The 14,675-nt window shown below is 41.4% G+C and overlaps 1 protein-coding gene across 4 annotated transcripts in view; it reads left to right on the top strand.

The window, feature by feature from the left end:
• Window positions 1-698: 698 nt before the first annotated feature.
• CUNH7orf57 (chromosome unknown C7orf57 homolog) overlaps window positions 699-14,675 on the top strand; it is a 29,001-nt gene continuing 15,024 nt past the window's right edge. For 2 of the 4 annotated variants that reach the window (XM_019541187.1, XM_019541196.1), the window contains exons 1-4: window positions 699-814; window positions 2,923-3,111; window positions 4,462-4,570; window positions 5,113-5,272. In XM_019541187.1, coding sequence (XP_019396732.1) covers window positions 760-814; window positions 2,923-3,111; window positions 4,462-4,570; window positions 5,113-5,272 — 513 coding nt within the window. In that variant the 5' untranslated portion in view covers window positions 699-759. The remainder of the gene's footprint in view (window positions 815-2,922; window positions 3,112-4,461; window positions 4,571-5,112; window positions 5,273-14,675) is intronic. The other 2 variants (XM_019541166.1, XM_019541176.1) reach the window with 2 other exon arrangements.

Below are 14,675 nucleotides of genomic sequence, written 5' to 3'. Positions count from 1 at the left end.
AACCCTTGTACAATGTACAATCAATAACAGTTAAAGTGTTCAAAATGAAGCATAATTTTTGAGGCTTATTGACTGGGGTTTTGCATACTACATCAGTCTGAGAGCCCTAACTGCCTTCTGCCCTCACAGTCAGCATTTTCTATCACGGCTCACCTCAAAAATAAAGAAATGCTTCAACTTGGACCCAGGTCTCACTCGCTCACTCACTGCCTTGTTATAGTGAGTAAGAGAAAGTAAAGAAGAAGGCTTATTTGCATATTTTTAGGGTACGATCATCGCACCTGCAGAAAAGTTATTTTAAGCTACGATCATTTCATATTTCAGACCTGGCAACGCTGGGGTTTGCCTCCTGAAGCCTGTCAGCAAGTCCCGGGCACCCCACGCCTGCACCAGGAAGGCGCGACAAGAGCTCAGGAGGCCTTACCCACGTGCTCGCTGCTGCCCCGGAGCGATCCCGCCCTCACTGCCGCAACAGCCGACTACCTGGCTGGCTGGAGCTCCCGGTGACGAGATATGGGCGGGGCGTGGCCGTGGAGTGCCCGGGCCGCGGTGACGTGTGGGGGCGGGGTGCTGCCGCTGACTGCCCCCTCCCCCTGTCCTGCCTCTTGCCCCGCGCGCCCTCAAAGCGTCCCCGTCGCCATGGTGACGCCGGAGTTTACGGCGGGGCTGGCGGCGCGCGCCCGGTACGGCCCGGCGGAGCTGGGAGGCTAGCGCGTCCTGACGCTGCGTGTCCCCGCCTGTCCCCGGCAGGCCCGAGCCATGAGGAGCGCGCGCAAGGAACTGCCCGGGCCCCCGGCCCGCCACGCGCCCTGCGGCAAGTATCACCCACCCCCCAGCCCTCCGCTGTTCCGCGTGGCAGGTGCCCGCTCTTTTCCTACGCTTTGTCCCCGCCCCCGTGGGCCGCTTCCGCCACCTCTGCCTGGTGCAGCGTTGTCAGGTGTACCATAATAATAGCCGGTGTACGATCATTTCAACCCTTGTACGATGTACCATCCATACTGGTAAAAGTGGTCAAAATGTACGGTAATACTTGGGGCAGGTCCCAAGTCACTCTCAGAGAGACCGAACTGGCGTCTGAGCTGGCGGTCAGCACTTGAGACAGCTCACCTCAAAATAAAGAAAGGCTTCAATTTTGATTACCCGGATCTCACTCGCTGGTGAGACAGGGAGCAATATAAAGTAAATAAGAAAAAGGATTGTTTGCATGCTTGTTTACATACTTGCTTGCTTTTCAGCAAATATGATCATCTGGAGCTTCCAATACTGTAATTTCATAGTTAAGGACTGGCGACACCAGCCTGGGGGTAGCAAGTTGCACCCACCGTTGACCCATGATGTGAAAAAATGCTGCTGCTCCTTAGTTTAAAAATGGTTCCATGCTACTTTCATTTTGTGACCACTGGTTCTTGTCTAGATCACCACCTCAGTAGTTTGTACTGATCCCAGCTGATTGCCCCTCACAAATTTCTGGGGGATCCACAATGGAGCCAGGACAGATGAGGCACAGGGCCAACCCACTGGTTACCTAGCAAATTAACTAGGTTGCAAAGGCTACCTATAATGAGGCACCTGAAACACTCAACTCCTGGTGGACCAATTACTAAGCATGGCGAACTTGCTCCTGCCACTGAACAAAAGTGTCTTTTTTTTTTAATGACTCTCTGTACCCTTCCTCCATAGACAGTGGGTGCAGTAGCCTAATAATACCATGCATTAACATATCACAGTACAAACAGTGGTAATACACTACTGTGCAGTATAATTAGGCTATTAAAAGGTATTCATCATTGAAAAGGCATTCAGTGGTGCTGCTATGCAGTATCTCTGGTTACTGCATGTTTATTTATAAGGATGTAATTATACAAGTACTAAACTAAATGCACAGTAACCACTGTGAATTAATGAACGTGTAGATGTGCCAAGTAGGTGGAATATAACTGACTCCAGTGACATATATATGTAATTGGACACTGTCAACTTAAAAAACACAGTGTGGTCTGAAATGTGTTCTGTCTAGACTGATTACAAGTAACATCAAAAAGGGTTGTAACTTTGGAAGACATTGTCTTTCCGTGTTTGTGTTTAGGATTTGGCAGCAGAACTGTGTATGCTTGGTTTAAGCCCCTTTCTCTAGGGTCAGTCCATTTTCCTTATTTGTTGGTTTCTACATAAATATTCAGGGAGACTCTTAAGGGGAAAAAGGGAATTATTATTAGTTTAAATTACAGAAATGGGGGTCAACCTTCAGAGAAACTGTTTCAATTCACTTTGTGAGATTGGCATACAAGAAATTGCCTGTAGAAAGGACTGAAAACCAAAAAGTTCAAAGCAAAGGGCTTTGCCTCATTCCTGCTAATTCAGTGAAAGGTTTCCAATGCGGAATGGTTTGTCCCTCTTTTTAAAGTAGAAGAAATAGTACATATTGTGTAGGTGGCATGTTTCAGTGCACTTAATTTTTATCATTTATTTTGTAGGTTACATTTTAAATGTTTACTGAAACAGGTATAGCAGTTGTTGGCACTGCCTTTCATTATTTTTAGATGTAGAGAAAGGTAGAAAAAAAAAGAAAGAATTATACTTTCCACTCCTACCTTCATATAATAGAGGTTCTCCATATTTACAGGCGTAGATTTCTGAATATAATACTGCGTTTTAGCACTGTTCAGTGACAATTTGAAGTAACAAGACTTTTCAAACAAAGCTTTACAGTAGCAGGATATTCTTTCAGTATTTGTGAACATGTGGGAGTTGGAAATACTATTTCCTTCGTAGTAAGCATATTGTATCTTTCCTTCAAAAAGCATAACTTATCTACTTGTGTTTTAGTGTGGACTTTGTTTTTCCAGATGACAACAGTAAAAATTATGTCATTGTTAAAAGTTTAAATGTGTAAATAAAAAATGTTCTTCTTAATGATTATAGAATGGTACTGCCATGTACCATTGAAACCATCAGAGAAGTCAGAAATCCCACTCCCTCCAAAATCCCAGATCCCAGGACTGGGTGACTTCATGGAGCCTTCCAGTGAAATTACATTTGGGGGCCGCAGAAAATGGATAAAAGACACTGACTCAGAATATGTGAAGCTGGCAAAGCAAGGAGGACAACCTGGTGAACCACAGTTCATTTCCTTTTTATTAACTAGTGATAGTTAATCACATTTAAAATCTCTATTTTGCTGAAAATTAAGTAATGGAAAATGTAGCACATGAAATATTATAAGTCCTTAAGAAAACAATAACATAACTTTTAACCTAGCAATTCACTTTTTAATATTGGTGGCCTTATTCTTTATTGTAGTAACCCTGATACTTCATTGTCTACATTTTAACAGTTTTCAACCCTAACTTCCGTAATACTCAAAGTTAAATTGCTTTTTTCAGATCTTATTTAAAGTATATATGAAGTATGAACCAGGATTATTTTTCTATTCTATTGAATTCAGTTTAGGAAAGTGTTTGGTCTTCATGGTAAAACCTAGATATGTTAACTTTGATGTAATCTAAATATAGTATACCATTATTGTCAATGTATTTGCATGAAATCTAAAAACTTTTTTATATATTGGATCAAAAAGAGGATCTCTACATGGGTACTGAACTTTGAAAAGTCGGTAACTGTAAAAATACACCCTTTAGCATTAACCATGGTCTTATCCCAAAGGTTGTAAAGGTTTTTTTTAATTTAATTTTTCAGTTTCTGAGAGTAAATGCTTCCCCCCTACTATTTCAAACCTGTTTTGATTTCAGTTCTATAAAAACAAAGGAATAACTTCCCAAATTACAGTTATTCCACAGAGTAATAATGTTTCTTAACTTGTAAAATGAGGAGTACACATCCACATGCACAATTCAGCATTGAATTGTACAACTGTGTATCAGTACATTTAAAACAAAATACCTGATGCAACTGATATACTGCAACTGAGGGTTGAGAATAGTATAGGAAAATGAACCTGTGAGACCCATTAGCAAGTTACCCCTGAGTAGTTTGCTATATCGTCTCTGCTGGAGATTATCTAGTCAGGGAATAAAAAACTGTAAAATTCTGGTTGTCCAATTTAATTTTATACCATACATATGTACACAAGTATATTTTCCTTTAAAGAAATTGTCACTAAAAGACAATAGCAACATAAAAAACCCATGAATCAATGTAATATTAAATTATTTTAAAAAAGGGAGAGCAGATTTGCCACTCAAGAGTGCACATCATCTGGTCTGATGTAATTGTTCTGCCTGTTCACTGTAACAGCGATATAAGTGTGCTGCACCACTGTAACTTTAATCTTGAGTGAAGCACTTAAGCCAGTACAGGAGCAGACAGACATAACAGTTATATTGGAACATCTTATACTAATACTGGTATAACTGTTACGTCTTTATGTGCCCAAAGTTATTTTCCATACCCATGGGGAATATTACAGCATTAATCGAGTTTTATTCTCTTTTTGAATTTAAGATTTGTTGAAATATTATCCACCTACTACAAGAAAGTCATCCCCAGTAGCTTATGCTCTACCTGACTGGTACATACACCACACTAAAACACCAGTAATTGATGAATCTAAGTAAGTATGCTATGATTCTGTGGAAGCTGTTTACTGTTTTATAATCCATTTTGTGTTTCTTGGCAGTTTGTTAAAGTTTACAGTTGATATTTTTTCAGTGAAAATATAATGTATTTATAATAGGGGGGTCAAACTTGCATGGGGCCCTGGGCCAGATCTGGACTATGGGACTCTTTGTAGGCAGGATAGATCCTGAGGCATGGGGGAAGCTGCTGTGGCCACTGTGGTAGTGAGAGTCTGGAGGCAGGAGGGGTCCACCAGCAGTGATGGGTCTGGAGGCAGGGTCTGTTATTGGCAGGAGGAATATGGTTGTAGTGGTAGGTCTGAGAGAAGGGTCTGGAGTGGCAATGACAGTGAGTCAAGCTTGCCTCTGGTAGCTGTGGCCAAAGGGCCCAGATTTCTGTAGCAGGCCACACCCCCCGACTTCCAGTGGACTGCTGGTATCCTGGCAGGCAAGAGTGACTGTGGGCTGGATCCAGTCCACAGGCCATATTTTGATACCTCTGATTTACAGTGTAAAAGTGTTTGATTTTTTTCTGCAGAACCTATGTCTCCTCAATGCCAGACTACATGGTTCATGAAGAGTTTAAGTCTGAACAACAAAATAGTAACTATGAAACAAAACAAGGGCCTTTTGATTTTGATGTGAAAAGTGTTTGGCAGAGGGATGCTGAGGATAAGGAGAACAAAGAGAAAAAAAAGGTATGATTTAGTCACTTGCTCTATTAAACTTCTGAAAAAATCCTAGGTAACCTTTTTGTTTGTTTCTTAGGTGATCAGAACATTTTTTTTAAATTAACATTATATGAGTTACTTTAAATAGTTAGTTGTAGTCTTACTGCCCTATATTGTACCAGGAATGCCTTTTCCAGTTACATTGTACAGGAGAGCGATTACCTGTATGTGCTGACACCACAAACAGTCTGAATTAGCCAGTCAAGGCTGCCCGATGCACTGCTGCCATCTGTTGCCAGGCAGACTAAAGGAGCCTGCAGAGCATTCTGAAATGTGTGCATGGGGCCCACCTCCCCACCCTGGTTGCACAATGTCAGTATTGCAAGCTCTCCACTCGTCAGGGTCTTAGCACTCACATGCTACTACACATGGCTCTGGGTACAGACCATGAGAAGAAACTTGGGAGAATTCTCCCAGATTACTTGAATGTGTGTACACAGCCTGCACAAGAACCAAGAAAGCATATTGCTGTTTCTGTGCATGCTCTTCTGGTGTTTGCTTACAAGGAAAATCCTGTTTAACTTGAAACATCACAGTGAACCTCCAATTCTGTTAGTTTCCTTTCTCCTATAATTGGTTTCTATCTATTGATGGAGAAGTCTTCATACAAATTCTTCCAGTGTGAAAATGGAAGAAACATTAAATAATATTTTTTATTCTCAGTCTGTGGCTCTGAAACCTATATGTTTGAAACTACAAATGGATCCAAAAAGCTGTTTAATAAAGTTTCCAATCTGTCTTTCAGATTTATTTTCTATAGATACCTTATGGTACTTTATGATACTTTATTACCTTTGATAATTTGAAGTTATCTGCTATGATGGATCTTGTGGCTTTGAATGCAGTGACAGGTCATAATCTTTGGTTAAAGAATTGAAAACAAAGTGCCTTTTTTAAGCATCTTGAGGCAATTTGTTCGGGTAGAAAAATTGTTTGGTAGTGTCATAGAAATAAATCCTTAAGGACATCCTTCAGGGCAAAGGCAAAAACACTGTAACCCCTGAGGGTTCCTAGTCAGCCCAAATTAGAAAACATATAGTTCCCAAGTGGGCTCTAGCTCTGATTTTTCAAGTTTTTATGCCATTGTCTTTTGATTATTAGAAACTAAAGTATTTCTGATATTGAAAGGTATATTTTGGATCTTTATCATTTAGTAAGGAAGACTGAGGACTAGAGACATCTTACCTTTAATTTTTGCCTCTTTACCTAATTGTTAAGGGCAGTGTTTAATCTTAAGATAGAAATCTCTTGCCAAAGATTAAGCACAAATTCCATATCAACCAATTATTTTTACTACTTCTAATTTTTCTGAATTTTTATTATCCCATGTTGGTTCTTGATATGGTAAAGTCTCTGACATTCAAGTGCACTGTTAAAAACAACTTTCAGCTTTTGCTGCTGTTTTTATCATACAAGTATAGACCTATTATTAATTTTCACTGTTGACTCAACTGGGGTGCAAGAAGCCACAATCCTAAGCCATATCCATGTGACTGTGTTGCCCTCAATGGCATATGTTGCTATGACTTCTGGGGAAATGTTTTACAGTTCTTTTCAGTTTAATTACTGAGATACTTTAACATTCTTTCCTAGTTAATTGTATGAGAACTTGCAGGCACTCAGGGATAGTTGTGGAAGGCCTCAGATTACTGACTACCTGTGTCTGAATGATTTAGCAGGCATCCTCAGTGCAATGACTACTGATGCAAATTAAAGCAGGCCATTAGCCTTAGTTTTTAGCATACCACCCCAGGTAAGCCAGCTGTCTTTGATTGAAAACACCGCTAAACTTGAGCAAGAAGATGGCAGAGGGGTAAGAGGCAGCACTCAAGTGAGAACATGAGTTAACTCTGCAGTCAAGGCATATTCTAAGATTACTGTACCACTTCATTATTTTTCAGACGTTTGCATAAGGGAAAATACTGTTTTGCTTAAGCTTGTCCTTAGGTTTATAGATGGCATGGCCTTTTTCTGCACTTGAAAAGATGGGTTTCCATATCTTCAGAGCATCATGATAGTAGAACAGTTAACATGACAGCTTTTGCTATGACAGTGTTGGAAACTTCTTTTTCTATCATAATCCTCTGCACTGTAGGTCTCCCTAGTCAAAGCTTATATTGGGAAAGAGGGAAGAAAAAATACAAATAGATTATACAACTATTACTTGTTTTGCAGTTAGGTTTAACAGACAGAGCTTGGACTCGGACTCTGGAGTCCTGAGTTCTGATACCAAATTATGGGGTAAAGTTTAACACAAGGGTAGGGAATGAATCCAGGCAGATCTGGACAGGTTGGAAGAGTGGGCTGAACAGGATAGGATGCAGTTTGACAAAGACAAGTGCAAAGTGCTGCACCTAGGGAGAAGGAATCACCAACACATTTACAGGTTGGGGGAGGACCTTCTTGGCAGTGCAGCAGCAGCAGAAAGGGATCTCAGAGTCATAGCTGATTCCAAAATGAACATGAGTCGTCAGTGTGGCGAAGTGATCAGTAAAGCTAGCCACTTTATCATTCATTACTAGGTGCATGACAAACAGGTCCAGGGAGGTGATACTTTCCCTCTATGCAGCACTGGTCAGGCTGCAGTTGGAGTACTGTGTCCAGTTTTGGGTGCCGTACTTCAAGAGGGATGTGGACAACCTCAAGAATGTTCAGAGGAGGGCCACTTGTATGGTTAGGGACCTGCAGGCAAAGCTCTAGGAGGAGAGATTGAGGGACCTGGATCTCTTCAGCCTCTGCAAGAGAAGGCTGGGTGGTGATCTTGTGGCAAACTACAGATTCGTCAGGGGAGGGCAGCAAGGAACAGGAGGTGCTCTGTTTACCAGGGCATCTCTTGGACTAGCTAGGAACAATGGCCACAAACTGATGGAGAGCAGATTTAGGTTAGACATCAGGAAGAACTTCTTTACAGTAAGGGTTGCCAGAATCTGGAATGGGCTTCCAAGGGAGGTGGTGCTCTTGCCTAATTTGGGTGTCTTGAAGAGGAGGCTAGACATGTACCTGGCTGGGGTCATCTAACTCCAGCACTCTTTCTTATCCAGGGAGTCAGACTCGATGATCTACTGAGGTCCCTTCTGACCCAAACATCTGTGAATGCCTGCTCTGCCACTGGCCTGCTCCATACTTTGGGCAATTCATTTTACCTCTCTTTGCCTCAGTTTCCCCATCCATAGGAGGTCCTTTGTAAAGTGCTTGCGTATTATAGGGAATTACCATTATCATCATCATCTGTCAATAAATACAACTTTTGTTTCCTGTGCTAATGTGGAATTTCTCTAGAAAGGAGATGAGCCGAGCTTTAATTTCTGTAATGGGATCATAGGAAGGTAGGACTGGGAGGGACCACACAAAGTCATTTAGTCCAACATTTAGGTTCATCCCTGACTAAACCTTCCCAGCCAATGTCTGTCTAACTTGAAAACCTCTCCAAATGGCGATTCCACAGTATCTCTAAGTATCCTGTTCCAATGCTTGATCACTCTCACAGTCAGAAACTCTCCCACTCCCCTAATCTGCAACCTAGATTTCCCCTGATGAAGCTTGAAGCCATTGTTTCTAGGGATAGGGCATGTTACTATCCACTGATTTTTAAAAAATGTCATTTTTAGTTTGAAACCAGACTGTTTCATTGTGCAATGTGGGCATATTGGGCTAGGGGAGATTGCAAGACATCCCCAATTTTGTTAGCTAGGCACAGCTGCAGGGGACTGGATGTTGGGATTATTATTTCCAAATGGAATCACTAGGGGGCAGTGCTGTCTTTGTTTTTTGTTTCCGTTGTCCCTCCCCCTGAACCAGTCCAAACTCTGCCAGACACGGGAGCGCTTTAATGTGTGTATCTGGCGTGTCTCTTTCTTGTAAACTTTCAGAAGACAAATTGCCTCCCTGAGGCAATTTTCTTTCCATTGGGGTGGTTGCAGCTCTCTACTACTAACGAAAGGCAGTGGTGGAAAGCAACAATTCTTTTCTTAGTAAGTGCTAATGTTATATGTAAAGTGATCTGTTCTTCTGTATCTTGAGTAGACATGGCTGTTGAATTTTGTCAAGCTGGAAAGGACCGTATAGCTAATTGTTTCCTGCTTCATATTTCTTTCTGTCAGGCTGTTGTGCAGAAATAAGTTTTCAAAGTTAGATATGAAGTGAAATTTGGGCCTCAGTTAAAATAATTTGGAGCTTTATCATTAATTTTAACGGAGCCAAGAATTCACCTGTTGTCTTTAGCTTTTCAGGTTGGCAGGAAGCATATATAGTTCAGCAGCTATTGGCTATGCCTTATTTATTAAGGCAGGGAGGGGGGATTGTGACCAATTAAGCTTTTTTCATCTCATGTTATTGAAACTATAATTATATCACCAGTATTCTTAAATATTATTTCAAGCAGTTATTTTAAAAATCATGATTTGGATTGATTTGAATTGTTATCACTGAAATGAACATCACCAAGATTGTTTTTTGCATATGATATTCTAAATGCACAAGCAGAATAAATCATCTGTTTTTTTAACAGGAATATGGGAATTTTTCATCCTATAGGGACACTTTTGTCAGAGAACAATAGGCTTATTAAAGAGAGGATTTATTAATGAGAAAGTGTTTTTCCAGCTGAAAACACTGTAATGTGATGGTTCAGCACTTTGTTCAGCTAAGGGTACCTGGCAGGATTCAAAGAACCCACTAAAGACAATTGTAATACAATTTTTAGTTCTCTCTCTCTCTCTTTTTGCTGCTAATTAACAGATTTGAATACTTTATTACAATCTACTTTTGGTGACCACAATGTATACTTTATATAAATCATGCCCACTTGTCTTCCAGTGTAAAAATCTAAATTTTAAAATAGTGTGTATGTTTTGCCAGACAGCTTGCATTCTGTGCTAACTTTGAAAGAAAATATTTGGAAAACCTCTTAGTTGGGTAGATCGAGTGGTTTGGATTTACTGGCAAGATCATCTTCCCTGAATAGTATTTGGTGGTTCTGTAACATGTTAACAATATGCATCTTCATAAAAAAACCCTGTTTGTTGAAAGCTATGGAATTATAATCCCAATAACACAGGCACTGGATTTTTTTCATTATTATGATGCAGCAAATCGATTAACCATACTATAAGAAGCATCCTTAATGAACTTTTCTCCTATTCCCATCAGGAGTGGATGCCTAAAATTTGCCACCATAGTGGAAGGATGTGAGCATAATTTAACAGTAATTATTCCCCAATGCTGTTTTATTGGAGGGGAAGTAGAATATTATAATGAGATTGTTCTGTGTTTGTGAGAAATGCTTGGTATGTTCTTATTCTTAAACTGTGTTGCAAGTGTATAACAAAAACACATGTTTGTTACACCTTATAATAAAACACAAATTGGGTATGTAAGGTCTCCATCTCAGACAATTATATTTCATTTTTGGTACCTTTACAATTTCTCAATTCAATCTGTTAATATTCTGTTTCTCCCAAAAGTAGTGTTTGGGAATAATTTTTGTTAAATTATGTTCATGTCTTTCTACTGTTGTAGCAAATTTTAGGCATCCAGTTTATTTTTGTTTTTGTTTCTTATGTTCTTTTCCCCAGTTAGACATGTATTCCTGTTAATTTTTTCCTTATTTAGAAGATTCAAGGGCAAATGTGTATAGCTCAAGTCAAGAATCAAGCTAGTCAAATGAGATTAGGATTTTATTTTTCTGTCTCCCCTGCTTTAATATGTTATTATTTTAACTATTGTTAAAAGTCTGCTTATTTATAGCAGTCTTATTTTTGAAACCGCTGTTTTGTTCAGTATTATTATCTGTGTGTGTGAGACAAAAGTAAAATAAAAATTGATGCCACAGGTTTCATGTCTCTTACAAACACACCTGCTGAACTAGAGTGGACCAAACTAATGTTTGTGCATGTGCTTAGAACTTTGGGGTCTGATTCTGATCTTGCTGCTTTTGGTTTTATACTAGTGTTACCAGATTTGCCCATCACTTTGGGGCACACTCATTTATTAGGGGTACTTTTCTGAGGTCTCTGTAATTCTATCAGTGTGCTGTTTGTGTCACTTGTGTTTCTATATAGAGCTCTATCTCTCCCTTCAGCGAGTCCTCAGTGGAGCTATCTTGCAGGACTCTGTGTTCCTCCAAACACACACACACACACACACCCCCCCTGCCCCCTGAGCCAGGTCAGGTTATTCAGCATTGATAGGCTGACACCTCATGTGCCTTGAACTCAGTTCATCACGGCAACAATAAAATGCAGTCAGACACAAGCATAGGGGTTAACAGAACACATCTGAGTCAGGCCAAGTTATTCAACATTGACAGGCTGACACTTTCATGTGCCTTGAACTCAGTTTGTCCCTTATTTCAGCAGGACAATAATAAATGCATTTAGACGCACATACACATATGCTGACAGATTACGTTTGAGCAGGCTGGGTCCGGTCAGCACTTTCAGCAGATAACCTCATGCACCTCAAAACTCAGCATGTCCCAATCTCTCCTCACAATGGTCCTAGTAGTAACTCCCTTGATGAGCAGACCCCACTGTACTGGGCATTACAGGGATCTTTGGCTTAGGTAAAAAAAAGTGTTGCTGCAGAGGAAATGGGGAGGTCAAGGGGAAGGAAGAGTAAGTGAGGTTCAGGGAGTATAGCAACAGCATGACCATAAAAGTTATTTATTGCCAGGTATATGAACTTATGATACCAATAGTAATAGCCATATAAGAGAGACAAATAAAAGTTACAATATTACATAGTTTCAATTAGGTATTTGGGGAAGTCTAGCTAAAGTTTGATCAGTAAAAGTCTGATTTAGAAAGCTGTGCCTGGAATAAGAAAGCAAAAGTCAGGTTCCTGGAGTCAGAGAGAGAAAAAGAGTTGGGGTCCCACCACTCAGCAAAGCTAGAACCAGTCAAGGTTCCCAGGTGTTTGTTGGAGCTTGTAGACAGGCAGAGCTCTGAGCACGATTAAAGGGATTCCAGGCAGAAAAGGGGTGGAACTGGTGCAGCTTTTGGATCCAAGCACTAGGACAGAGACTTGAGCTTGGGTGGGGGTTTTTGTAGAGAACTAACAATGGCTCAAGGGAGAACACTGGGTTTGTTTATGGGTTGGCTCATATGCTGGCTAATAGGAACTGATCATTCCTGGCTATGGGTGGCATTACTCTGAGGGAGCTCACAATACAGACAGGTGATTCAGTGTTTTGGGTACCAATAAAGGAGTCATTACTAGAATTGGTCTGATAAATGCTGAGCTGGGTGTGTGCAGACATGGGTTGATTAGCATTTGGAGCATGGATCCCCCATTATGCAGTGCTCCCCTGCTTCTCTGGTTCTAGACTTCAGTGTGGTCCTCTCCTTGGAATCTCTGTTCTCCGTTCTGAATGCTAATGAAGGTGCTTTCATGTCCCACCTTTCATGTAAATGAGTTATCATCTGGTTCCATCTCTGATGTAAATGAAACTAGGGGAGTTGCTTCACTCCTATTACCCTTGTCTGGAGGGATTTAGGTGCATTTCCTACTATTTCTTCATTGTCTTTTGTAAGTCCTTTCTCTAATCAGTTCTTGTTCAGGCAGAGGTGCAGGGGGTGGGGAGTCCTTTGTGAGTCAGACAGGCTGTGCATTGTACTAGGTTTCCCCAAGAACACAGAGCTGACAGGTAACACTAGTCAAGTTTAATTGACTTCAGGGGGATGAGTGGTGTGCAGGGGATGATTGAGTGGTATTCCTGAGTTCAGAATCAAGTCTTTATCGTAGGTGTTTTTCAACCCAGTTGGATATATAATGTCTATTCTGTATCCTGAAAATGTCTCTGATTTAACGACTGCAAAAGAGGAGTCTCAGCTTGTCCCCAGCACATAATTTGACTATATTAAAGTCATACTAGATGTGGCTGAGCTTAAAATTTTCCTGCTTCAGGTTATATGAGAAGACATTACCTATCTGATGTACAGAATAAGTATCGGACAAGTAACAGTGTGGACCATGATATATGAATGTTGGCTCTGAAAGACCCAGGTATATTCACAGATGATGCGTAGGAGGGGTGCTGGGGGGCACACTTCCCCGAGAGCGCTGGTGCTCCCCCGCTGAGAGCGAGCGCTCCGGCTGTTAGTGGGGCATGGAGAGTGCTCGTGCCTTCCCTTGAATTTGGCTCCACTGGCAGGACGTTGGTGGCAGAAATGCCGGCAGCAGAAGTGCCGGCACATCCGTCACTGCCATGCCTCATGCAGAAGTGCTGGCGCTTCTGCCTGTGGTCGTCGGCTGGCCAGTGGAAGACCCCCTCCCTCCCCTGGTTGTGCCCCGCTGGTGCCCCCACAGACTTGGGAGGTGCTGATGGGAACCTACCACAAAGATAGGTTAGTGTAGCCTACCTGAGTAAGACATATGGTAGTGCCCAAATGAGTGCAGTCCTCCTCCAGACTGACTCTTTCAAGTCATGGTGAATGGCTACTTTGCCTACATTTTTATTTCATCTTTACTCCCACAGCTGAGCTGCACCTTTCCCATTTCCAATGATTTGCACCTACCTAAATCACAGCAGAAGCTTGCATTGCAGCACTGCCTTTAATCTTGCTCTTTTCTCCATGCCCACTCCCTGTCCCCCTGCCCCCACCAGTTAAGTGGCCAAGAGGCAATTAATGCCACAGTTTTTGCCTCTCAGCAGCACAGGGGGCATGCAGCACACAGCAAAAAGAGTGAGATTACAGGCACTGCTGTGTTGCAAACTTCTCCTGCAAGCTTCTGCTGCAGTCTACCAGTGGTTAGAGTTTCTTCATCAGCCTTAAATATCTGACAGACATCATCAAATGGGGCCCCAGACAGTTCACCCAGAATCTCTCTGTCAGCCCCTCTCAGCCTGTTGCATGTGACCTCTGTGAAGTGAAGCTAGACCAAGGTGCCCTCATCTGGATATAAATTTTTGGAGGATCCTAGGACTCATGACAAGAATGTTCAGTTCCAGTCATGAGTGGTGAGCTAATTAGCACATGGGTCCTTTGTGGTACGGGTGGGGGGGTAGTATCTGGATTATACACACATATTGAGTAGTTCTGAGCTGTGAGGTCACCAGAGCTTGAAATACTGTTCACTCTGGTGGGGCCCAGCCCAATGACCTATGTGGTAAATCATGAGACTTTGGGCTTTGGACTAATATCATGTATAGTTTATGCTATATATAAGTAGGTGCCAAAGTGATGCTTAAAAGTATGTTTATGGAGTACCTATGCTAAAATTTGCAGCCGTTTCAAAAAAGGTCAAATGCATCAATTCTGGATGAACTAAGTCTATGGGTGCTATATACAAATTGCTGCAGCTATGTTTATTTCAAGATTAGATTTTTCAGGTTTGCTCTTTGTTTCCATGTGATCAGGGAAAGCAGGGT

This window comes from Crocodylus porosus, unplaced genomic scaffold (assembly GCF_001723895.1).
Source record: "Crocodylus porosus isolate Cpor-Errol unplaced genomic scaffold, CroPor_comp1, whole genome shotgun sequence".
Classification (NCBI taxonomy): domain Eukaryota; kingdom Metazoa; phylum Chordata; order Crocodylia; family Crocodylidae; genus Crocodylus; species Crocodylus porosus.
This window is presented reverse-complemented; position numbering and strand designations above follow the sequence as displayed.